Here is a 27,017-nt window from a genome sequence, read left to right as displayed (position 1 = left end):
AGATTTATTGTCCGAAGATGAATGTCTACCACGTCTACTCAAGGGTGGGCAAACAAGTTGCCGCTACGTAATTGGCACGGAAACAACGGTTGAGGTGCTCAAGGAGGACACAATATTCTTGGATAATTTCAACAGCAGCATATGGTCAGGTAAAACACCTAAACACTTATCTGGCTCTTATATCCTGCAGATGGAGAACGAGACTATTACAATAAATAACCAAACCTACTGGAGTACTAGCAGTTCAGGCGTGCAGGTGCTCCCACCCGTGTTGCCCACCATAACGAATAGAAGCCTGGCAGTGGATCTCAATCTCGTCCACGAGATGACCTCCGGAAACATACGACTCTTGGGTTACCTGAAAGATAAAACCAACTGGTTTGCAACATCCGAAGCCCTAGGACTTATTTTGCTAATGGTCTTCATTTTGCTAATTTGGAGAAAGCTAACAACTGGAGCAAAACTTCCTGAGCTGAATATGTCGATACTGCAATCAAGTTCTCGGAACCGACCAAAAAACGTCACCTCTCCAAATCATGATCTGCGGGACGTAGATCTTTAGAGGGGGAAGAGTTAACACGCTGCAGTCGCATTTATTGCGACGCTCCCACGGCTGCTCGCTACACGTGCCGCAGTGTCAGCATATTTCAATTTCACAATGCAACGCAACAGGAGACGTTACCTGTTGCACAATTACATTCAATAATGCACCCGTGGGAAGTCAAGGCCAAGTCCGGTCTCAGACAAATTACACAACGACTGCGCCGCAGCTGGGGAATGAAGGTGTAAAGTAAGCGACCGTCACCGCGTCCAGTTAGTGGAGTTTGAGACGGGTTCCGGGATAGCTGTATTAGATTAAGTAATTTGTGTAGAATAAAAATAATTGTGAACTATTATATTAAAAGAATTATAAGTGTTTCTTTCCTGGGCAGCTGGCCCTTAATTTTTTTTAGTGTAACGGACCCAAAATCCGTAACTTGCATGCATACAATTTGTTATTAATTTTAAAGACCTGACCGCATCTCAATATCACTTCGAAAATATGTTATCTTGTTCTATGTACTTACCAGCAGACACATGAAAAATTGCCAATAGCGCACATAGCAAATATTTAAAGTGTTCAATCATTGCAAATTCTAAGCAGTATATCGGCTCAAATGTAAACTTTCCCAATTTCAATTTCACTTCAACTTTTTATAATATATAAACATATATCAATACTTCTCTCGGGCGAAAAATGAAGATGCACACCTAAGTCGCATTTGATAAAGACTGAACTGAGCATCTGCTTCAAACCTAACGAACGAATAGACGCACTGAGAAGAGAGCCAATGCTAATAATTGTGATCTTTTATGAAATATAGATATGTATGCATATGTATGTATGTGTCATATGTATGTACATATGTGTGTGCCATCATAAATATATATATTATGGCCGCCAATCAATCAGTACGAAATTTTTGCAATTGCCAAGTGATTTTACCGGAGATTGATTGGCAAGCAAACACACAAGTGTTACCGTATTTCTTGCGCCACTTTTGGATCTTAGTTATGTATGTATTTTTTTGGCTTATGAGCTTTAACCGCTACGGAATAGTTCGCGGAATTTGTTATCTTGAACAGTGATTAGACCTGATTTATTGAAAGGATATCGCATATGAAGAATACTAAAAACTATGTTACAGATTGGTTGAAAAGTTATGAGAGCAGCATCTTTTAATTAGCTAGATAAGGTTAGGTAATATGGGTAGTCATGCAAAGACCCACTTGAACGAAAAATACTAATTTCATTCTAATGAAATTCGAATTCTCTTCTAATTCTAATTCTAATCTGTTCTAATGAAATTCATCTAAACCTGCTTTATCCGCAAATGTAGTCAAAAGTCAGAGCCAAATGTCCGAATCTCAGCCTGATGAGAGAGACACCAGCGATGCCAGCTATTTGCTTAAAATTATACTCCACACAAAGGGTGGTTAAATTTCAAGGGCCGATGTTGAATGTGAACCACACCTAAACGTCACACAGCTAACGAAACAATGGCTCTTTTGCGCGAAAGATTTGATGGCCGAGTAATCTAACGGCGCGGCGATGTCAATTGGCCGCCAAGATCTTGTGATTTGACACCGTTGGACTTCTTTCTTTGAGGTTATTTGAAAGAAAAGGTGTACGTCGCTAAGCCAGCAACAATTCAAGAGCTAAAGGATGAGATAATTCGGCACATTAACGGCATAGAACCTCAATTATGCCTCAGCGTCATCGGAAACTTGGACCATCGGATGGAGGTGTGCCGCCGAGGCCGAGGCGGCCATTTGGCCAATATTTTGTTCCATAAGTAATTCAACCATATTAGTATTATCACAATGAAGAGAAGTGATAATAATTTCCTAGAAAAATTGTATTTTATTCAAAATCAGCCCCGGCCCTTGAAACTTAACCACCCTTTATATGCAGATATTTCATTATCATCACCATCACCATCATCATTTTATTCATAATTTTATTAAATTCCAATTAGAACTAAGTTAAAGCTAACACATAATTCTTAACTTAAACTTTCCGGCACGTGCCTTAGCAGGTTTCTCACGGCCAGTACATTTGGCAATATGATACCCAAAGTTGATGGACATAACCTTGGCAGAATGTCTGTTGAACGTATGGCCGTCGCTGTTAATACTCGTAGGATTAACTTTTAGTTTTTAGCTTTAGTGATTTTTATTTGAATCTGCGAGAGTTGTTTTTGAATACGTTTGTTTTTGAATACTTTTCTATTAAAAGAAATGATTTTGTGTGATAAGAATCTTTATTTTAGCATTTACGCCCCCAATAGCTTGTGTGTTGGTATACAGAACCCGTTAGTTCACAAGTGTCATATATATGCAAGTGAGTTACGACACCTTTTACAAAAGTTATAAATGTTCTAAGAGGGCGATTACTTTGCACCACCTTGCAATTGCATAAACACACATGTAAATGTACATTAGTAACATTTTCCAGTTACAATCTATAGTATAATAATTACTTAACATCATGATTTTCAATTACTCACATTAAAAATACTTATATTTCTTTTCCTTTTCGCTATCAATCTCCCTTTCAAAAAATTTTTTTATCTTCGTGAAACTAACGGCAACCACGGATTCTCTTGTGCAGGTGAAAGAAAGATTGGGCTTAAAACTGATAACGCCAACTAAATAGTGTTTACCCCTGTATTTAGTAATTACTCCGGTACCACTGTCACCTTGACAAAGCTGCCCCCGCCTAAAGGTTGGGCGTACACAAAATTGGTCGTCTGTCAAAGTGGCATTGCATTGGGAGACAATGTTTACTCTGGTTTCGCTAAATTTTATAACACCAACATCTTCTCTTATTACTGGCCACTTATTCACAAAACCTCTACTATAAGCAAAATCCCACGGAACACATATTGGTCTGATGTTTTTACTCAAAGTAAATGGTTTGGCTAATTTAAGCAAGGCAACATCGCTAGATCTACATAAAGAGAGAGAGAGAGAGAGAGAAAGAGAGAGAGGGAGAAAAGGAGTGAGTTATAAAATATATTTATGTGTTTATGTGTTTGTATATAAAAATTTAAATTTATTTAAGGGTGTTATAAGAAAAACTGTAGATCTCATCATCTTTTTAACCAGTTAGGAAAGCCTTCAGTGCCTTATAAAGTGTCGTTCAAAAAACGTGTCTAGATGTTATTTTAAAATAAAATATCAAACAATTTAGATTATTTCTATTTGGTATGCAAAATACGGCACTTAACAATGAAATGTGAAACATTATTAGGTTGAGGAATAAATTTGTAGCGTTTTCACCCAAGATTTTTATTTAAACAAAAAACAATAATTGAATCAATAAGTTACTCAATTATAGATTCGCCGTTGCTGTTTATAACCTCTTGACACTTCTCGACCAATTTGTTGATGCCGTTCCGCCAAAACTTACCTCATCTGATGTCGAGGAAATTGTAGAGCCAGTTTTTAAGGACCTCTTTGATATCGAAGGTAACGCCCTGCATATGTTTGGCAGGGAGCGGGAAAGATGGTAATTGGTCGGTGCAAGGTCCGAAGATTAAGGCGGAAGCTGAAGGACCTCCCATTCGAAATCTTAGGGACTTGTGCAACATTGGGCCTGGCATTGCCATGAAGGAGTATGGTTTGACCATGTCGATCAGGTATTTTCAGTCCAATAGCCTCATTCACGCGGTGTAGCTGGACAATGTAGAGCTCTTTGTTGACCGTGACTTTCTTTTCGAACATTTCTCAGTGCACCATACCCTCCCAGTCGCACCATACACATATCATTATCTTCTTTGGATGAAGATCCGACTTGACTCTCGGCTTTGGCGTATTTCCTGGAGCCACCCATTCCTTTCTTTGCTTCATATTGAAGTACGAGTATAGGCACCATTTCTCATCTTCCATGACGTGTCGGTACAAAAGCGCTGTTTATGACCGCGTGTTGTTCGATGGCGGGCGAGATGCTGAGAAACAATTTGTTTTTTCGTTGAGCTCGTGAGGAACCCAGGCTCCCAATTTTTGAGTAAGTCCCATTGGATGAAGGGGATTGAGAATCGTTTTACGATCACAGTTCTTTTTTTCCGCCAAATTACGACTGGTTTGGCGACCGTTCTCCTCTAAATGTGATTTAGACGTTCTTCGTCGCATTCAGAAAGCTTTCCTCGGATATTCCAATTCCAGGCTTCAAAACTAGTAAACAATTAAATAACTCAACAATACAATTAAAATAGTTTTGTAGAGCAGAAAGAGTTTTATTGCATGAATACTTTGCCAAACACCAAACAAATCGTTGTAAGAAAATTAACGTATAAAAACGCTACAAACTTATTCCCCACCCCAATACTGAAATGTGGAAAACATAGGGAAACACAAGCAAAGAATGAATGGATAATTAACGGTTTTGATTTCTAAATCTGCTGATTTGTTATTGCGTGGTTCACCTACACTTTTTTACTTTGTTTGTTAGTTTTATTATGAACTATTTTACAGGCTTGATACGAGAAGGTGTGATGCATTTGTAACAGCTGGATTTTTATAAATTTTATTCATACCTATTAGCATATATTCGATCCACCTTTATAGTAATTGTATGAATGCTGTTGTTTGCAAACTCTTTAGCGGCCATTACTTCAGTAGAATTAGGTTCAAGAGCTTCCCTATTTTCATCAAGAAGGCAATGGTATGCTGTAATAGGATCAAAAACAAATATTTCAATGCAGTTCATAATTCATAAATACATTTTATGTTAAAAATGTTTATGTTTATTTAAAATATAGATACAAACACGAGATTTAGCTACAGAGAAAACAAGACTGACGCTTCGATACATTTTATTTTCATTTCACGCATACATATTTTCTTAATTCATCACCTTCGAGATCCTTTTCCGGAATGATTGAATTGCCTTTGTGCGCGACAGTCAGGCGGCACTCAAAACTCTGCCATCCTGTGAGATAAAGTCCTCACTGATCCGTGAGTGTAATAAGAAACCGAATCTGTTTGGAACGCACATTCGCATCCGACGCCTTTGTGTCCTAGAACACAGGGGTATAGCTGGGAACAAAGTAGCGGACGCAAGAGCAAGAGAGGATGCAGCCTCGTTATTAATAGGGCCCGCACCCTTCCTTGCTATGGGTCAACACCCTATCAAGGAGAAGCTCAGGAGTGAATAGTTAAGGCTAAGAGCTGTTAACTGGCGCCAAACTATAGGACTACGCCAGGCGAAGTCCTTACTGGTGGGGTACTACCAAAACAAGTTTAACTCTTCCCAGTCGTATGTCTACTCTCAGCCACCACAGTGAGGATGCATACTAATATTGTACTCTATTTATATAAAGAATTAATAAATCTTGTTTATCCTACACAGTCTTACATCTAATGTATCACTGCTCTTTCAACGGAAATTAATTCTTTTCAGTACGACACCCACGTCGAAATCTAATACGACCACAAAGGTTTAAAAAACTTATAACCCTCCCCAAGGTTAAGCTGAAAATGCTCACGGGCATTCCTAAAGGTTATTGCAGATTGCGGGATATGGTCCACTGATTCATGTCGTTTCTGCGACCAATATCAGGATACGCGAATGCACCTTCTCCTTTGAGACATCTCGGACATTGCAGCCAGAAAAAAGGCACTTGCGCTTAGTGCAATCCAGCTCCATTTTGAGTTTAATAAGGGAGCTGGATCTGGATGAGGTACTGCAATGTCTCTATTAAGTTAGAGTGGCCACATGGACCCAACATTTAGAAAGCAAAGAAGAAACTGCAGAATTTTGTGAAAATTAATATTTTGATTCGAATATTTTTAATGTATACCGGAAAGACCGAGATTCCCAGAAAACAGGATTGTCAAGGAGATGTGGCATTTGATGACGGTATCCATCATCGTTGGAGCATTTAAACAACGAGAACATACTTCTGGATCAGACTGACGTCTTGGTACATGGGAGCTCCAGTATTCACGTCTAAACTACCTACATAAATTCCACCGGCCAGTCCAGATAGTTTGTACAAGGCGGTCGATGACAATGAAATCAAAACGAATCCAAAACCATTCTAGCGTTATGTCAAATCCAGAAAGTCCTGCTCTAATGAAACTCTCTCGAAAGAGAGTTGGCAGCATTGGAAATAGTGAGTTATACCAGTTTTATGAAGTATAAACATATTCGCTATTGGCGAAACCTGCTCGATAACTTTGTTGAAACCAAGTTGTTGAAGTTTAAGTCAAGTGAGCACAATCCAGAGAGCAGAGATGTGGCGAATCGAAGGCGCCTAATATCAAGGCAGCCGCCGAAAGAGGTTTATGTGCACTGCTACCATCTGAAAGTGCTGGGGTTCGAGTCTTCGTACATGAAACAGAAAAATGATAGAAACTGTTTTTTCTACTAGTGGTCGCCCCTCAGCAGACAATGGCAAACCTGCGAGTGTATTTCTGCTATGAAAAAGCTCCTCATAAAAACCATTTGCATTCCATTTCGTCGGCTTAAAACTGTAGGCCTCTCCATTTATGATAATAATTTAAATTGGTTCATATAATTCATTCAGTCATTGACAAGTTAAAATTTCATTTAGAATATGGAAAAATCAAAAGTCATACAATTTGAAATTTTATTAAATTCATTCAATATTCTATATAACGGAGCATAAAAGGCATAAACAGCTCCAAAAATCATAAGTCATTAGTCCGCAAAATTTTCGTGGAATGTAAAAATAAATGCGCTCTAAAAGAAGATGACACTCAATTACAATACTGATGATATCAAAGATAAAGCTGAGTGAAAGAATACTTCTTCTATTTTGTAACAACTTCATATTTGTTAAGGCACATCTTGCAACATACGAAGGAATCGGATGAACAAAACTAAGTGATCTGAGAGCGAAATGTAGAAAAATCTTTTGAATTTCTTGAAACCTGTTAATATGGCAAAGGTGATGCGGCCGTCATATATGTAAATGCCATCTTTAGATCATGTAAGTGAGGGGCGTATATAGAACAGTAAAGCCTGAACCAAAGCATCGAATAAGGACAAGTGTAAAATATGACTTAGAAATTATATAATTTAAATGACTCTGATTATATATGACACCCAGATCGGAACCTTCATTAATAACGGTGAGACTCGATTCTTTAATTAAATATGAGGTATCAAATAACTAAGAAACGATATCAGAAGACATTTCTTTTACATTTCTATTCCATTTAGGTGATGACGATTTTTAAAACATTAAGCCGCGACGTTATTCAGATCTGGCTGGCGCTTACAAGAGTTGGAATGACTTGAAATTGATTTAAAACCTTTTAAATCGTCTGCATATAATCTGCATTAATAAAGATGATGAAGATCAAAGGGCCCAGAATACTGTCGTAAGGGACACAAGAAGAGACAACGAAACAAAGAGAAGGAGCATTATCAACAACAACTACAAACTTACAGTAAGAAAATTGCGACTTTACTTATTTCCCAAAAAACAAAAAAAAAGTGGAAAGAGGGGCTGCAAAGAGAAGACTGGGCTTTTACTGCAGGCGTATATAAATATGTCTTCTATGCCAGTTCTCAGAAAGCAGATTGGCGGCATCGCGCCGTGGAACATAATCAGCAAAATACTCGAAAGCGAGGACAACTGGAACGCGGCAAAGCGATACACCGAGGACGCACTACGAAAACAAAAGATAGACCTCCACACAACAAAGCAAAGCCTCACAGACAGAGACCTAAGAAGAAGCTGACTACAAATAAAGTGGACCCAAACGTGAGTGAATAGAATAGGTCCTTTATGGATGCCGTTCGGGGCCTTGCCGAAGTAATGCAGAAACTAGTCCCGGGAAGGGTGCCGCCCCAGAAGGAGAGGAGGGACTGGTTTAGTGGTCACACCACTCAGAGCACACCACACGGTCGCATGTAAGTGCGAAGGCGCTTTGAACCCTTCCTAATGCACCAAAAATAAAAAAATGGCAGTGCCAGTCTCGTTATTTAAGGGGTTAGGGGTAGTCAGAATTTTCAAAAAATTTTTTTTTTTTTTGCATTTTCTTAAAGTATAATGTTTTAAAAATATTGTGTAAAAATTTGAAGTGAATCCGGCAAATACTTTTCAAGTTATTCAACAATTAACAAAGGGCGCTCGGCCGCTCCGGAGCCGATAGCAAAACTTTAAATGCGTTTTTCTCAAAACTATGTTTTTCAAACTGGTGAACACTGTAACTTAAAAACCGCTACGTAGATTTCAATAAAATTTATACTGCTTTTGAAAAACATAAAAAACTTGTGCCTGATCGAAGGATTTTTTTTTTTTCAAAAATTTCGATTTTTTTTTAACAATTAACTGTTGGTTTTTTGCTCTAAAATCTGGAAAAAATTTTCTGAGGCCGCCATTTTGTTCATTTTGAAAAAAAAAAAAAGCTTCGATCAGGCACAAGATTATCTATTAATAAAACTATTTTTTCTTGTCCGATTGGTTTTAGATGAATCTGCAAGGACTTGTGATGTTCACCGCAAGGGACTTCTGGAGAAACGGGCTTCACACAAACAGCGATAACTTTTGCAATTATTAATTTTTTTTTTGAAATTTTGGTGAAGTCAAGTTAAAACATGATGTTTTTATGCTATGTTTTTATTTTTGTTAAATAAATTAATTAAGTAGCAAAAACAAATTCGTGAAAATCGTCATTTTTTCGGGCCTCTGACTACCCCTAACCCCTTAACAGTCACGACTCGAGATTGTAACTTTTATGTTACTTCGTTGCCGTCTGAGCAACAGCTGATCGGATGAGCATAAAATACGCGCAAAATGAGCGGGCAGAATTCTGTTGCCGAATCTTCGTTGACGTGGCAGCGGAAGTGGCATTCACAATTTTTGTTCGGATCCCCAAACCCTGTAATCTATCTTCACTGGTATGATCCGATATGTTATAAGTGAATGTATGTATACTCGTATACCGTGTGATATGTAAGTATCACTATAAACAACTAACGGAAACAACACAGAATTTTTACTTCGCCTTATTAGTATCGGCAGTTCATCTGCTTAAGAGCAGATTAAAAAATAAAACAGTTCACTTACCCGTTATCACAAGATTTGGTGAAATTATGGTGCCTCCACATACATCGTACGATTGAGCTATGATACGAACAAACCATGGAGCATTGGAGGCTGTAGGCCCAATATCACTTTCCCCACAAATAGGCTCACAATTGATCTTTGGCCTGTCCCATGTAGAGTCGTTTGAACACCCCATATAATAGACGCCTTTTCGACTATGAAAAAAACAAAAGCATGCACAAATACAGATAAAAGCACTTGCTCAATAAACATCTACATCTACGGGTTTTATCCAACAGAATATGAAGAAAAAACATGACAAGTAAAGGATATTTCACACGATGCGCCTAGGTGTTGTTTTAAAATAAAATATAAAAAAATTTAGATTCTTTCAAGTTTTACTGCAATATTTTTATTCAGAAAGTGGCTCTTGAGATGTCGCAGGTAGTTGAACACTTTGCGCTACAGCAGCAATATTCTCTACAGAACACACAGTTTATGGTCTGCCAGTCCTTTTTCAATCATCGACAAAACCAGTTTCTTGAAATTTGTTCACCAACCTCACTACCGACATCTAAACGTCACTTTTGAAAGACCCTTTCTATACGTACATATGCTTTTACATAAGGCTCGCAACCTGCCATAATTTTGATTAAATAAAGAAGTAGCGCCAACTTACTTGCCGCAAATTTTGCCTCATTTCGAGGTTACAGGTTGTTTGAAAAGTATCGAAAGCGACACCTATTAATCGGTAGAGTAACCAAAATTAGACGCCGTTTTAATACCTCATCTTGAATTTGAGAAAAAATATTATTCATGAAGAATTGAGTATCGAACAATGGTTTTCATGTTCAATCGAACAAAATCAGGGGAGCAGTATTTTCGAAATCTTCCGCAAACTGATTACAGAGATGATGTAATATTATTGGAGAATGGTTGGAATAAATATATTATATTCAAGTTGAGGAGATTATATTGAATAAAAACAATGCATTCCATTAAAATCCACATTCTGTAATTTTTGTTTTAAATACTTTTCAGTCAACCTGTAATACCATGAATTGTTATCTGGTTCATTGAATATCTACTCTATTCTCTGTATCCACCGATTTTTCTGTTCTTGGCGCTGCGTTTGCTCACTGTTGATGATTCTAAGCGAATCAAAACAATGGCAAAACTACATAAATTGAACTTCGAATTGCTGCCACATCCAACGTATGCGCCAGATTTGGCTTCCAGCGACAACTGGCTGTTCGCAGATTTAACAAAAATGCTCACCGCAGCATCATTCTCTGCCCGTGTATGCAGCAACAACAACGTATATGACTCATATAGAAAATTTTAAAGTAGAATTGAAGTCGAAATTGCGAATACTTTGAAACGAGTAATAAAAAATAAATTTAGTCCAAGTAACCACGAATGCAAGCCGCAAGGAGTTGGCTCTGCAGAATACTAATTTCCTTCTTTTTTTGCATGATTAAATTTGCGCGATATTTTATTAAAGTGTCTACTCAATTTTGTGATATGAACTTGTAATTATTTTAGTTGTCAATAAAGCCTTTTTGCATCTAATTTGAAAAAATTGTTTTTCATTTTCTTCCTATAAGTTCATTAAATTTTCACCAAAAAAAAATCAAAATAATAATAATTACAATAACATTTGCCCACTCCATACTCAGACACGTGTGAAGTTTTATTTCCAATCAGCTTGAATTTTGTAAGTAACTGTACATATGCTCGTAATTGCACCCAGCCATAGAGATATGTACATATACAGCAAAAGTGGCCGATTAATTTTCGAATTTCCTGAGGAAAGACGTTCGATCTCATTACTCGCCTTGTTATCTCATTTAAAACTCGCTGCGGCATTTAAAAGTAGAATAATAACAAAAGTATCACCCGAACCTTAAGCTGTCAGGCATTTGGTAACTATCGGCACACGTGACTATCACTTCCGTACGAGGTTTTATATCCTTGCAATCTACGTTCATATTCCCATAAAGGCAACCGACAGTCGTTGAATTACTTCTATGTAGTAATTCTTCATTACAAAATTCTGAAAGAGAGAGTAAATTTAATGTTTCAGTACATGTACACATGTGTAATTAATTTACGGTTTTAAAATGGCAATAACTTATCCTAGCCGTATTAATCAAAATATTTATTTAAATAGCAAAATAATTAGTTAAAGAGCAAATAAATAATAGACAGTGGAATAACACCACAGCGAAGAAAAGTAAAAACTGAAATGATCGTGTAACTTCTAATCTCCATTGCAAGGTGGTTCACAAAACACTAAGTAAGAAATCCGCGATTGCTTGGCGAAGTAAAGTAGTATTTGAACAATAGTTAATTCTTATAAAATTTGATGTTTTGTAGGTCCAAATCTTTGCTTCTTTTGAGGTTATGAAGAATATTGAATACACATATTCTTCTTCCAACGCTTCTTAACATTTAAAATCTTTCTATAAATTTTAAAAAGCCTTTGAATTTACAGAATACGAATTAAGCTTGCCACAAATATTTTCTTTTTATAGGCATTTGTGTCGTCTGTTTTTTAACTGCATGAGGTTTGGCAAGGAATTTACTTTGAAAAAAGAAAAAATAAAAAATCTGTACGCGAAGTTCATAGAGCACTGGCAGCATTAACGCTCCTTATTTCGAAATGAGGAAGGAACAGCAGTTACGAATAATGGCGGGCGCTATTGAGCCATGCTGACTAAACTTTCGTTTCCAAAAATTAATCAGCTAAACATCAACCATTGTGAGGGTTCCAACTTGCCATTCAGTTGGCATAACAATCGATTTATTACAATATTCAAGCCACAATTGACGCCATACGGCTTACAGAAAAACCTAGTTATGTAAAATGTTGAAGGGAATATCAACCGACCTTTAAATGTATCGGGCCGAGAGTTTAATAAGCGATTGAGAAAATAAAAATGCGCTTACGAATGCGATAAAGTGTCTTGTAAAGTTAGGGGTGAATTGAAAAAACAGCCCTTAGACCGACAATAATTTGGCTTAAAATGGCAATCGAAAAAACACAACACACCAAAATATCAAAAATTTTGAAACAGTATAACATGATAGCCCTTCAATATTTCCTCTTTATGCATCCTTAGTAGAGCATCTTTACCAAATTTCAGCGTTTGACACCAGACGTGTTTTGCCAGCAGGAGTATTCGAAATAAGCTGAATTTTAAAACTTCGCGTGCAACGTACTTTGGATTTTCGATTATTTATTTCTTTATTTGCGCCCAGATGGAACAAAAAATAATATATTTAGATTACGAAAATATCGCTGAAAACTCACACGAGAGCTGTCGTTCTCGCCGCTTTTGTCGCAATTGCTTTGTCTGCTGTAAAGCGGCACTGGAAATTTTTGCCAGAACTTCACACAGTTAATAAAGACTATTTAAGGGCGTTATGGGACGTTTACGTGAAACAATTCGCCAACAAAAAAAACCGATTTGTGGGAATACAACTCATGGATTTTGCACCAGAAACGAAGCGAATACCATCCAACAGCCATCGAATTCTACTTATATGGCTCCCTGCGGTTATTTTCTCTTTAATCGGGGGAAACATTTTAACAGCTGAAAGGAAGTAATAGAAAAATTGAACACAGCTCTGATGGCTATACCGAAGATAGACTTCCAGAAATATTTCGCGAGCGAGGTCCATGTCAAGACTAATTAGAGATGATTTCCACATGAAAGCCTTCCGTGGCTCAACTGGTGGTATTTTGTCAAAACATTTAAAGAAAATTGGACTCGACAGATGCGTGCAGCTTCTTGGGTGACACGCATCAACGGCCATGAAATGAGAAAATAGTCACTGTTGAAGAAGTTTTTAATAATCAAAAGACTAAAAACGCAAAAACTTCTAAAGACTCAAAAAATGTTGTTCCAAGGGTTCAGCGTGGCCACCATCCAGCCTCCGTAATGGTGTGGTGCGGAGTGGCTTGTAAAGGCGTTGCATCTTGTAATTTCTACGAAAAACGGATTAAAATCGGGGCAAAAGAGGGAGCACTAAATACCATGCTCCGTTCACACTGCTTGACAGCAACTGACGCTAGGGACGGGAAAAAATTCACACATGTGCAGGAACGTTACAGGTCTGCTTATGCAAGCGCGCGTAATTCAAATTTGTCAGATGTTAGAAATAAAAAACAAAGTCGGATACTTTTGTAACAGACCTCGTATAGATAATTAAAATTTGATCAATCTATAAAATTCCAGTCAATGTTCATTAGCCTGAAAAAACTTTTGTTTTTCACCGCGCAAAACACGAATTTCTTCTAAATTTTGTTTTAACTTCAGTTGCATACTTATCTTACTTGTACATTCTTTGCCGATACTCACTAAAACACTTCGGTATCACATCATTCCAACCCTGTTGACCGCAAATGCGCCTCACTTCCGGTGTATTGGCTGCCATTGTGTAATTATTTTTGCATGTTAAAATGATTCGAGTCTCACTGTCAAAGTAACCGGGTTTTGAATAAACTTGTTCGTTTTCATTATATATTTCGAGATTTGGATCATCTAGAATGTTGCAAGGGCTGGTGGGTGGTTCATCCGTGACTTCTGATGATGAATTGTGGTGCGGGCACTTAGCGAAAAATTCATTCTCATCCGACTTATCAATGCAATCAATTTTTCCGTTACAAAATTTATTTGTATCAATGCACGCGCCATATCTGCAAGGGGATTGTGTGGGTTTGCATTTTTTCAACGAGCAATACGCTTCAGTTTCATCAGAGTCGTCGGCACAATGCGCTTTGCCATCACAAAATAATTCCTGTGCGATAAATTCACCACTTTCACAAGATAATTCATTGGGATTTCTGCAAAATAAATCAATTAATTTATTATATAAACCTCCGGCTAGTTGCAAATTAAGTTTTCACCTGTTAGTATTGCAATTCCGCTTCCATTCATCCGAACTGTCGGCACAATCTTTTATTGTATCACACCATTTTGATGCCGGAATGCATGCACCATAATGGCATTTGGCATCTGAATCTGTGCACTCTGCATTTAAACATGGACTCTCTATGACATTATTTTCAATAAACTCATCCGAACCATCGCTACAATCTTTCTTGCCATCGCATAGCTGATAGTCGCGTATTTGGTCGCCATTCTTACACGTGAAGTAATCCTCATCTTAAATTATAAGAGAAAAATAGTATTAATTATATTATAAATATAAAAATTATAAGAAAAAAATCCCCTAAAGACTAACTCTTAAAGTCTTTAATTAATGCAATGTTTAATGTACATTCTCTGTTTATGACGTTTTTGCACAAACAATATTTATTTAAATTTTGGAATTAAACCTCTATTCAGATATTAAACCTGCGATGACAAAATTTGTGCAAATATATATTAGGTATGTACGATAGTACGAGTATAAGCTCGTAGCAATTTTCTATTTTCTTTTATTTTACAACGATTTGTTTGCTGTTGGCAAAGGGTAAGTATTCATTCGATGGAACTCTTTCTGCTCTACAAAACTATGTTAATTATATTTTTGAGTTATTTTTTTTTTTTTTGTTAGTTTTGAGGCTTAGAAATTGAATACCCAACAGGCAAAAATTAAGATTTTCGACACCTGCTTTTCGTTGCTTTTCATCGCTTTTCATCGAGGTCAAAAAGCTGTCGAAGCAGTCTGGGACATTGCGACGTGTATGGCGAAGGAGTGATAGACGAGTTCACAGTACGGAAATGGCAACTTTGACTCGTCCCGCAACGGAGGACCTTCTGAATTCAATGAAGAATGTATAAATCACTTTTGAAGGAGAACGGTCGTCAAACTAGTCAATTCTCAATCCCCTTCATTCAATGCGATTTACGGAAAAATTGAGAACCTGGGTTCCTCACGAGCTCAATGAAAAAACAAAGAAATTGTTTCTCAGCATCTCGCCCGCCATCGAACAACACGCAGTCATAAACAGCGCTTTTGTACCGAATCGTCAAGAAAGATAAGAAATGGTGCCTATACTCGTACTTCAATATGAAGCAAAGAAAGGAATGGGTGGCTCCAGGAAATATGCCAAAGTCGAGAGTCAAGTTGGATCTTCATCCAAAGAAGATCATGCTGTGTGTTTGGTGAGACTGGGAGGGTATGGTGCACTGAGAAATGCTCGAAAAGAAAGTCACGGTCAACAAAGAGCTCTACATTGCCCAGCTACACCGCGTGAATGAGGCTATTGGACTGAAAATACCTGATCGACATGGTCAAACCATACTCCTTCACGACAACGCCAGGTCCAAAGTTGCGACCCCAGCGGGTCAGGGGTTAGAATTTGCCCAAGGTAAGGTATGCCTGTCGTAAAAGGCGACTAAAATCCAGGGTGACCAGTCCCTGAGTAGGGGAGCTCAACTGGTAGTGTCCGCGGGTGCGAGGTCTGACCAAGACTTAATCTCAGTACCACGAGGAACAGAACCCCTCAGAGTCTGCTCCTACACTAAGCGTCAAAAACGGAGAGCGCGGCATAAGAGAACGCGTGTATAAAATGCTATCTCGATAAGGTCTCTGTGTTAAAGGAGATTCGACACCGCCCTCAATAAAAAAAAGAAAAGAGGAAAGAAGAAAACAAAAAAAAAAGTGTCCCTATCACCGCATGGTGAACAATAGAAAAATCCAGGAGCGACTGACTCACAGTGGGCGGCTACCTGGTCAGCGTCTGTTCTCCATGTTAGGAGCGGCTGTCCTTTTAATGATGTGGAGTGGCTTGCGAGCCATCAGGATTGACTTCAGTAAGATCCTGATTATGGCATACTGGAATTGAAGCAGATTGCGATTGGGCTGGGGTATTGAATCTCTGTGATCTTAGTAAGTGGAGTCGAATCCAACTGAAACGGCCCACAGAAGGGTTCGCTGCCTCTCCGTCCTATTAAAACTTGGCAAGTCTCACGATACGTTCAATGCCTGTCGCCACCTTTAGTGGCCACGTAGGTTGGGTTGAGATGACTCCCCATTAGTTCCGGTCTGAAGTCTGGCTCTGAACACTGTACTCCATAAAGGGCAATGACAACCCTCGCATGGCCTCCCTGAACTCATAGATAACCATGGGACTTACGGAAGCTACGTGTACTAGCGGAGATAGCGGTCGTGAGTTGGGACCCTTACAGCATGGAAAAACATTTTAAACCTACAAATAAAAACGAAGAAATAAAAACAGAAGGTGACATCGAAGCCTTTAGGAGGAGCTCGGTTATTCGGAGATCCTCGCAGGAGGCGCAATCGGTACGTAGCAATCCTCTAATAGTTACTGCTGAGGAAATGAAAGGGATGCCCCAAGTGCAACCGGAGCTATGCAGCACGCCGTTAGTAAAATGCATTGCCAGAGAACTAATAAAGGCCGAAGACGTAACGCCCCAAAGCAGCGTGATAACGCCAACAACACGGCATATAAGAGGCTCAGACGGAGCAAAAAACAAAGAGATGGAAACACCAGTGGGTGGGTGCTGCATCGGAAAACTCACTGGAGAAGAAAAATGTGCAACTAAAAAGAAGAAGGCACTACAGGTAAAAATGATGAGTCTAGAAGAAGCTATTGACTCTCTCCTGGCGTACTACAAAGGCCGTCACAATGTGCATCACGAAATAAAAAAGGCACACCGAAGCTATTATGACGATGGAAGAGTGTGGGAAACAGCAGACAACTCCAAAAAAGAATACGTCAAAAACCTCAGACGTTAACAATATTAGAAAAGAATGTTCCGGTATAATTACACAATCGGTTAAAAGGACGAGAACAAGAAACAGTCCTAGCACGCAAGGAACTGGCAACCCGGTCGTGAACGCACTATCGCCTGCGGCAAAAAAAAAGGTGTGCAACGGCAGCGATTCATCAGACAAAAGCAGTACAGGCACCAATTAAAGGCCAAAATGCCGGTTGGATGGTTGTCAAACCAAGAAAAGAAAAGAAGCCGCCTAAATCGGTGAGGACAAGGCCTGATGCTATAATCATATCCAAGTCTGAAAATGCTACGTATGCTCACATTCTGCGTAAGGTAAAAACATCGGACTCTCTCAAGACTCTCGGAGAAGATGTAAAAGCAATCCGTAGAACAGCTAAACAGGAATTGATCATAGAGCTTAAAGGGGCACCGTACGGAAAAACATCAGAATATCAGACAGCGATTGAAGATGTTTTAAAAACCGCAGCAAAAGTGACGGTTAAAACTCACACTGTAACAGTACAGTGCAGAGATCTGGATGAGGTAACCACTGCAGAAGAATTGTGTGACGCCCTTCATGCCCAATGCAATATTAAACGTCCAGATACAGCGGCTGTAAGAAGCCTAAGAACGGTGTACAACGGTACACAGACGGCTTTCATTGTCCTCCCAGCCGGAGATGCGAAGAAGGTGTTAGAGGTTCAAAGTGTGCGAATTAGATGGGTTTCATGCCGGGTACGAAAGGTCGATTCTCCTAGCTAAAAAGGCGCGACGAGAAGCCATCCAATGAGGGTTTTACAGCTTAATCTCATCCACTGTCAAACTGCCCAAGAACTCTTGGAGCAGACCATGCAAGAGCACAAAATAGATATTGCACTTATATCCGAGCAATACAAAAACATCGATGGTTATTCCTGGACGTCGGATGGTTCAAACAAGTCGGCGATTTGGACAATGGGACATATAAAGCCGCAGAGCAAAATGATGACTGCTAAACACGGCTTTACATGGGTTAAGACGAAAGCCATCTATTTCTTCAGTTGTTATGCTCCACCGAGCCTCACCGCAGAAGAATATGAACGAATGCTGGCGGCCTTGGCATTTGAGGCACGTGGCAAGCATCCAGTACTTATAGCCGGCGATTTCAATGCCTGGTCCACTACCTGGGGAAGTACGCGTACTAGCAGACGTGGCAGAGTGCTTTTGGAAAGCCTGGCACCATTTGACCTGGAATTGCTTAATGCGCCTGGTAAATTCACTTTTCAAACGAAAGAGGATGCTCAATAGTGGATCTCGCCTTCGCCCATAGTACTATAGCGCGCAACGCAACATGGACTGTAAGTTCCATCTACACGTACAGCGATCATAAGGCAATAACCATCGATATACTAATGAGTGTAGAAAATAGCGATTTTCGCCCTCAAAGAGCACAGCAAAGAGGATGGAAGAGACAATATTTTGATCCCGAAGTTTTCAACATGAGCTGGAACGCTTGCCTAACTCTAGATAGCGCTGGGGAAATGAAAGCAGTAGGCATAACGGCGGTCATAAGCAACTGTCTCAGCAAGGCCTGCGACGCGACCATGCCTAGGTTATCGGGAAGGCCACACAGAAAAGCAGTATATTGGTGGAATAGTGACATCGCAAAAATAAGAGGAGACTGCAATCGAGTGCGCAGAAAACTGAAGCCGTATACCAGCCGTCGACGCATTATTAGCACAACATAAAACCTGTAAAGCTACACTTAAAAAACTATATAGGCTTGCAAAAATCGCTGGTTTAAAGAGCTTTGCGACAGTGTGAACGTCGACCCCTGGAGAATGGGATATAAGGTTGTAATGAGAACTATCAAGAATCCAAGAGGACAACGTGCCCAGCCCTATTGCGAGTAGTGGTTTCCACATTATTTCCATATCAGCTGGAGTCAAATCCACGACAGACACAAAGGGTGATACCGGCTAACATCCCAGAAGTCACCACACAAGAAGTGCTTTCCACAGTACAGCGCATTGCGGATAACAAAGCTCCTGGCTTAGATGGCTTGCCAAATATAGCTGTGAAAGCAGCAATTAAATCAACACCCGAGGTTTTTGCTAAATTGTACAACACATGTCTCAACGAAGGCGTTTTCCCAAAAGTGTGGAAAAAACAGAGATTGGTACTGCTACCCAAACCAGGAAAGCCGCAGGACCATCCATCGTCATACCGTCCACTCTGTATGCCAGACACACTCGGCAAAATACTAGAACCCATCATATGTAACAGAATGCAAGAGTTTCTAGAGAAGCCAACAGGGCTCTCCCCAAACCAATACGGCTTTAGAAAAGGCCGCTCAACCGTGGACGATACAGGCTGTAATGAGTATTGCTCGTCAAGCCACTAGCGGCAGGAAACGGAAAGGTGGGACGAAGAAATACTGCGCTGTTGTTACCTTATATATAAAAAATGCGTTCAACTCCGCAAGCTGGCCCCCAAGCATCTGGACGTGTTGCAAGCGTTATGCAACGATGCAATTGTAAGAATTAGAAGATGGCTTAAAAATTTTAAGTTAGAACTTGCAGCTCAAAAAACTGAAGTCGTATTACTGACAACACGACGGGTACGTGAAGAGTTAGTGATTACGGTAGCTGACCATGACATAAGGCCGCAGCCATATATCAAATACCATTTAGAGTCAGTCAGTGAAAATGTCGTAAGAATAAATAACGCGTTGACTAGACTAATGCGTAATATTGGCAGCCCTCGCGCAAGTATACGGAGACTCCTGTTAACAGTCACAAGCTCAGTGATTCTGTACGCAGCTCCAATCTATCGACCTTCTCGCGGTTGAGATGTATAGGTTACATAATACCATTGGGCAGAAACCGTCGAACGTGGCTAAAAAAGAAGAAAGGCTGCGAACAATTGAAGAATGGCAGATACGATGGGAGCAATCCCAGAAAGGTAGGTGGACCTTTGAACTGATTCCAAACATTGCGAGGTGGATTGAGCAAAAACACGAGGAAATTGATTTTTGTATCACAAAGTTGCTGACTGGACACGGTTGCTTTAAAGCATACCTACACAGGTTCCATCTTGAGAACGACCCGTACTGCCAGCAGTGCCCCGAAGAACAAGAAACGGAGAGGTATATCTTGTTCCAATGTCCGCGATTTATTAATGAGCGAAATATACTTGAGGGAGCGTTTGGCGAAAACATAAATAAGACAAATCTTATCCCGCACATGTGCGAAAACGAAGAAAACTGGAAAATTACATGTGTAGTGGCCGCAAATATCATGAAGAACCTTCAATGCGCGGAATATTCGCGTAGGTCCCTAGAAAGAGCTCCTTAACACAATGTACAGAACAGAATGACAATAACAGACGATTGAGTAATAATATACTCACAACAGCCTCCTGACGTACTACTTAACGTTGAAGTTCCAGGAGGACATACCGTAGGACATGAGGGGGGGTTTAGTTGGGTTAAAGTCCCACACCACGGCTTCGGCCAAAGGCTTTTGATGCTTTCCCTCCTCCACAAAAAAAAAAAAAACAAGACAAAAGGTCCAAAGTTGCACAAGCCGTCACAGCAGCACTCCAAGGTCTCGAATGAGACGTCCTTCAGCATCCACCGTGATCTTCGGACCTTGCACCGACCGATTACCATCTTTTCCGCTCTCTGTCAAACCATCGGCATCCCCCTGACTGTTTTTAGAAATAATTGCACAACTTATTTCTCAGGAAAGCACAGAAGAAATAGAGCTCCATTTCGAAAACCCTTTGGCCCCTCTACAGTGAACATAGAACGCAGAAAGTTCTGAGAACTCCACGCCACTCAATTTCCTAACTCGTAGCCATGTTTACCGGTCATTGGTGATCGGCACATACGCAAAAAAGCTAGGTTTACCATTTAACACACATTGCCGAAGCTGTGGGGACCTTTCGGAGAAGGAGACTGTTGAGCACTCTATCTATAAATGTCCGGGTTTGCCAGCTAGACAATTAAGGTCACTGGCTGCTCCTTTCTTCGACAGCCTGAGACAGTGTGCCAACCTAAATCCCATCAATCTTCTCCATACATCAACATCTTTGGCTGGCTGTAGATATCTGTTGGAGGTCTCATAATGGTATCAAACCGACGAGAGTGCCAGAGTGGAGCTATAACCATTTCCCCTACCTGCCTAGCCGATTTACATATAAAAAAGTGTATGTAGCGTAGTACACATAACAGAAGTGAAACTTTCAAGGCAGACAAAGAGAGAGGGAGAGACCCGAGAAAGAATGAGAGAGATAGAGAGAGAAATAATATATATCTAAATAAATTCACAACATTTGCAGAGAATACAAATGGACAAAATTTACAAAAATAATTTTAGACGAGAATTTATAGAGCATACAAGTAAGTGTTGCTCAATATATAGATAAATATGTATATTATGTTAGTTATGTTTGTATGCCAAAGTTCATTGCATGTGCATACGCACTGCAGCAACCATGACCTGCATTTTTTTTCAAATTATATTTGATGCCCTAGCCTATGTACGTATATATTTGTATTCTGAACTTCCAGCAAAACAATGCTTATTAATATACACATACGCATGTACATATAACCGCACACACAGGACACTCACTTTATTCCTCTAAATGCGTATGTCGTCCAAAGCTAAAATTCTATGCCTAACGAGTACAAGAATCATTCTAGTGCTGAACAGTCTGAAATAGTCGCAGTGGCGCCGAACAGTTTGAACTATTGTACTTTATAACAAAAACTCATCATAAAATATAGGGTTATTCAATAGGTGCGCTTCAACTTTTTTCCGATAGGGAGGGCGAGCGACGCAATATTTTTTATTTTTCGCTTGTCATTTGTAAACTTCATTAGTATACATTTCATCATGGAACGCTACACACTTGAGCAACGATTGCAAGTCGTGCAAATTTTTTATGAAAATAATCGTTCTGTTGCTTCTACTTTAAGAGCATTACGGCCATTTTACGGTCCATTTAACAAGCCGTCCCGTTTTGGGGTTATGTAAAGTCATTGGTCTATAGTAACAAGCCGGCGACGATTTGTGAGGTCAGAGCCAATATTGAACGCGAAATTGCTGGAATTTCGGCCGATTTATGCAAAAGAATGGTCGAAAATTGGGTTCAACGATTGGACTTCGTAAAACGTACACGCGGTGGTCATGCAAAAGAAATCGAATTTCATACTTAAATGTATATGTTCAAATTCGATAATAAAAAAAAATTAGTTAAAAAAGTCAAACCGTTTGTGTTTTATTCAAAAAAGTTCAAAAGCTGAAGCGCTCTTACTGAAAAACCCTATATATATAAGGCATAGCTCTCTCTCTCCTTTTCTTCTACGTTATATCTTATCTCTCTCGCGGAACGAAAATTCCTAAAACGTTGCATGGCCTTAAAATTTTACTCTCCATTCTCACTCGCCCATCGACGCCTAAGAAGTTTCACTTCAAAAATTACACGCAGTACTTCTCCTATTGCAATAGTAAAAAATTACATACGATTTGCTTTGTGACGTCATTTTGCGATTATTTTAAATAACAATAGATATAAAAAATAAGTTTTTTATTTGCAAACGAAAGAAATTCTCAGCATACTATGCAAAAAGAATTAAAGGAAATCAATAAACTCAGTGATTGATGTCGTAAAACTAAAAAATTTGTTCGGGAGCGCCATCCACTCAGAAGTGCTGCAGCTGTAGCTAAGTTTATTCGGAAATGAGGAGGAGATGAAGAGCGTTGAACCTCTTCTACCACTGTTGTGCTCTTACCAGAACGCGTTATCGATGTCTAGCAGACTTGGGATCGGTATTTTAAGAGCCACTGTAATCAACACTAAAATGGCGCACAACAAAACGTTCTGGTGGTGTTTATAGTTACACATATCAAACTCTTCAATAGGAACGTCAGATGGCGCCTGAAAAAACTAGAAATGCCCAAGGTCGGATATATAAATAGTAACCCTCATATAATTATCTGCCCTATCACACAAACTCAAATCTCAAAAAAGGCGCGAACTACATACTTAATGAATAAAACAATTGACAGTCACTGAATGGCCTCGTGGTGCACGCACGTAACTGTTGCTTTGGCCACTTGTTTATTCTCTAATTTTATTTTGTCCTACTAAGAAATATGAGAAAATTAAACAGATGACCTTAGTGTAGCAGAGGCAAGAAGAGGGTAAAAGATAATATTGGGCAATCCCAAGAAGCAAAATAACTTTCTTTTGGCGGCACAACAAAGTTGACTAACATTTCGACAGTTTCATAAAACATTTTTTGTAAAGTCCTTTATATTAATTTTATTTGTCGCAATGAAATTTAAATTGTTATTATTTTTAATTGCCAATGATTTCTCGAGAAGCTTAACAATGGCTTTTCAAGCTCAAGCGTTATCTGCAGCATTTTACGAGAAATGTGACTTATACAGAAATGCGCATAGCAGTGATACCAGTCAAAGAATGTGCCTGATAATTTGCTAAAAATATTAAGAATGTTTCATTTTTCTTGTGAAAGGTTAAAAAACTTCGCGAAGTTATTTATTTACACATGCAAATATTTCGTCTTGACCAGTAACATTAAACACCCGAACTAGCTTTTATCCAGCTATTTCTTACAGAACACACAAGCAAAGAAAAACCTAAGTCCTCCACTGAAAGTCTGGGATTTTCTAGACGCGTTTTCCGGAGGCAATTTCAAAACTCATTGATTCTCATTGAGATTTGCCTGCTAACCTAATGCCTATGTCAATACAACAAATTGCCGAATTCTGAACTGAGTTTACAGACTTTGACCTTTTTTAACTGAAAACGACTTGATTGTTTTGGTCTTAGTTCATTCGGAGCTCTCCACCCACTCGCCTGATGTCTCGATTGCGTGTTGTACTCATAAACCCAAGGCTCGTATCCAGTAATGATGCGTTTAATGAATGTTGGGCCGGATTCAACCTTGAAAATCATGTCTTTGGCGTTAATAACGCGGGCCCTTTTTTGATATAAAATTCAAGTCCAAGTCCAGTCAAGTGAAATTGAGTGCTTTGGAACCAACTTTGCAGCAAAACGTCGCAAGCCCAAATCATTTACTAAAATATCTCAAATGGATTCATAAGCAAGATTCCAATCCTCTACCATCTCTCTAACGGCTCATTTCGACATTTGTTTTCCTTTGAGTTTCTGCTTAACTTTTACTTAAAATTTTTTCAATTGGATAGACATCGGACGACTGTAGAAGTGAATTCAATATTTTAATCCCATTTTCTTGTGCCCACTCGGGATCCATTTGGCTTCGATGCTTGGGATCGTTGTCCTCCTGTAAAATTCATGGTTGGCTAGTCTTCTAAATATCTTCACAGCTGACGGTAGTAACGCTTTTTGGAAAATTTTATTCATCAAAACTGCATTCAAATTGTACGTAGATTTTGTTAGTGAATTTTTTAGGTAAATAAAAAAAATAGAAATGTATCGTGACACCATTACTGGTGTGGTTGAGAAACTGCAAAATAAAAATCAGAAAAGAATTTCAAGAAATAAAATAAGAAATATATGGAATAATGTAAGTGACGATTTAAATAATTTATTTAAATATTCACCAGAGAAATTGCAGACATATATTGCCGTATTATTGCCACAATGGCAAAGTTAATTTGCCACCACTAACACACACAATTTTTTTAAAGAGCTTTTTGTGGTCTTTCCTCTTCAAATACCTCAATTAAAAACAGGTCGAAAAACTATTTTGAAAATACCTGGCCATATCATTCATATTTAGCCAAGGTGAGTTCAGAAGCTAAATTGGGCGAGGCAGTTTTAGGTGAAACCCACCATATCAAATTTCTGACGCACTAAGCGCAACTTTACATTTTCGACGCTAACACAAAAAATGCGCGGAAAATCAAATGTTAGATGAGATGCTGATTTGATGAGCGACTTATTTTTTTAATAAGATTGCAGTAGTAAATTTGTTCGCTCATACTGAGTGCTGTGCAAGACAAAAATTAATATTTGGACAATTTTAATGTGCAGTGATTTGCTCCAAATTCTACCGGTAGTGGCTCGCGGTTCCCATGTCATCCTAATTAAAAATTGTACTAAGTCTTGTAGTGCATTTTTCGCATACCATCACTTGACTTTGCGAAACATGGGAGATCTCCTTTATGAACATGAATTTGAAGAACTGTTCAAATGGCTTGGGAATGTACGTATGATAATTTTCGTCAATTTGAAATATTAGGGGAAAATATTTTTTCTGATAAGTTTTTTAAATCTGCTCCAGATTTATTAGAAAAAGCAGTCAAAAATTGGGCTGATTAAATGGACCATATAACTGGTAGCCGCGGCGGCCATATGCCGGATATCATCTTCAAAAAATAAAGCCATGAAATTACCTACCTGATTATAATAAAAACATGCATTTCAACAATATTTATGTTTTGTATTGTCATTTGAAGTTCTCAAGCTCTTAAAAAACACCCTATATGTATATAATTGGTGCTTACATGCTGGATATTTGGCGGAGCTAATCCTCCGATTTGTGGTGTGCACAACACTTTTATACAACCTCCAAACGGCAGTTGAGTTTTTACATGAAGTTTTTTCATGGCCCAAATACTTTCGGAGATTTGCCATTACCTGCCGAGGGGTACCGACCGCTATTAGAAAAAATCCTTTCCATCATTTTGGTGTTTCGTGCAAGCATAATTAGTCCATCAAATTCTGAGCAAAGCAAAGATGAAAAATTCATGCTGCTATAGAAATCCGATATCTGCTGATTTTTTATTGTGTGGCTCAATACTATTTCCTAAATAGTCCCTTCAACAACGGTCAAGGACACCAATCTCTGAGATCGGGACAGCAGAAACCGGTTCTATCAGCGCCTTGCTGGCAAGCTCATCTGCAAATTTATTTCCCTCTATGCTACCATGTCCTAGAACAAAAATAACAGAAATGTTTCCTTCACGTTTGAGACGTTACAACTTCACCTTACAGGAGTGGTCCAGTAGAGAGCTGCAACATGGCGACGACAGGCCCTTAATCGCAGCTTGACTATCGGAAAATATATTTATATCTCCCTCCCTAAGGGTTTGTTGGTGTAGTTAGGATTTGTACATAAATTTAAGTGTTGTATGCAACTTTTCCTCACACTGGTATTACCTGCCTTGAAAATAGTTGAACAAAAAGTACATTCTTACTGTAGTCTTGCCATAGTTTTGAAGCCACCAAATTTTTATTCATCAAACCTGAGCATTATTAACTCGATGAGAAAAAAGACACTAAGCATTAAAACACTCAATTAGTTAAGAATAAAATTAATGGCTTTTACATAAAACAGTATAGAATGCCGCACTACTGCAGTCTCCATCGTAATGTTTGTTAAGCAGCTGGAAAGTTGGGACATTCCCAAAAAGCAATGCATTAATTGGTTATGGCAAACTTTTTATGAGTTTAGTTAATATTTTATAGATAGTAGTTTTTACTTTGACCACATTTTTATTAACAACATTTTTTTTACCCGAGTCTTGACATCGAATACCGTAGAACATCACACTTAGAATCATTATTGAAATAGTTTCCTTTAACATTTTTCTTTTTTTAGTTGCTGCGTTGAAAAACTTAAAACTGGACACTTTTAGTTCTACAAACGTCTTTGTTTGTATTAAATTTGTATATGCACTTTTTGGATTACTTTCGGCCTGTATAAATAGCGTTCATCCGTTACCGAACAAAGCTTTGCCTTCTTTAA

At 38.8% G+C, this 27,017-nt stretch overlaps 2 protein-coding genes across 2 annotated transcripts in view; both read right to left on the bottom strand.

The window, feature by feature from the left end:
- LOC129235381 (very low-density lipoprotein receptor-like) overlaps nt 1-1,256 on the bottom strand; it is a 28,829-nt gene extending 27,573 nt beyond the window's left edge. Inside the window, exon 1 of the mRNA XM_054869195.1 lies at nt 1,068-1,256. Coding sequence (XP_054725170.1) covers nt 1,068-1,128 — 61 coding nt within the window. The 5' untranslated portion in view covers nt 1,129-1,256. The remainder of the gene's footprint in view (nt 1-1,067) is intronic.
- Nucleotides 1,257-2,579: 1,323 nt separating this feature from the next.
- On the bottom strand, nt 2,580-27,017 carry LOC129253102 (modular serine protease-like). The gene is made up of 7 exons (XM_054891349.1): nt 26,787-27,017; nt 14,485-14,743; nt 13,937-14,421; nt 11,475-11,625; nt 9,591-9,784; nt 5,082-5,214; nt 2,580-3,493 (listed from the first exon to the last, which is right to left on the bottom strand). The coding sequence occupies exons 1-7, from the start codon at nt 26,854-26,856 to the stop codon at nt 3,052-3,054; spliced, it is 1,734 nt and encodes a 577-aa protein (XP_054747324.1). The 5' UTR covers nt 26,857-27,017; the 3' UTR covers nt 2,580-3,051.

The sequence above is a fragment of the Anastrepha obliqua genome, chromosome 1 (genome assembly GCF_027943255.1).
Source record: "Anastrepha obliqua isolate idAnaObli1 chromosome 1, idAnaObli1_1.0, whole genome shotgun sequence".
Lineage (NCBI taxonomy): Eukaryota > Metazoa > Arthropoda > Insecta > Diptera > Tephritidae > Anastrepha > Anastrepha obliqua.
Note: the sequence above shows the minus strand (reverse complement) of the source record. Positions and strands in the feature narration are given on the sequence as shown.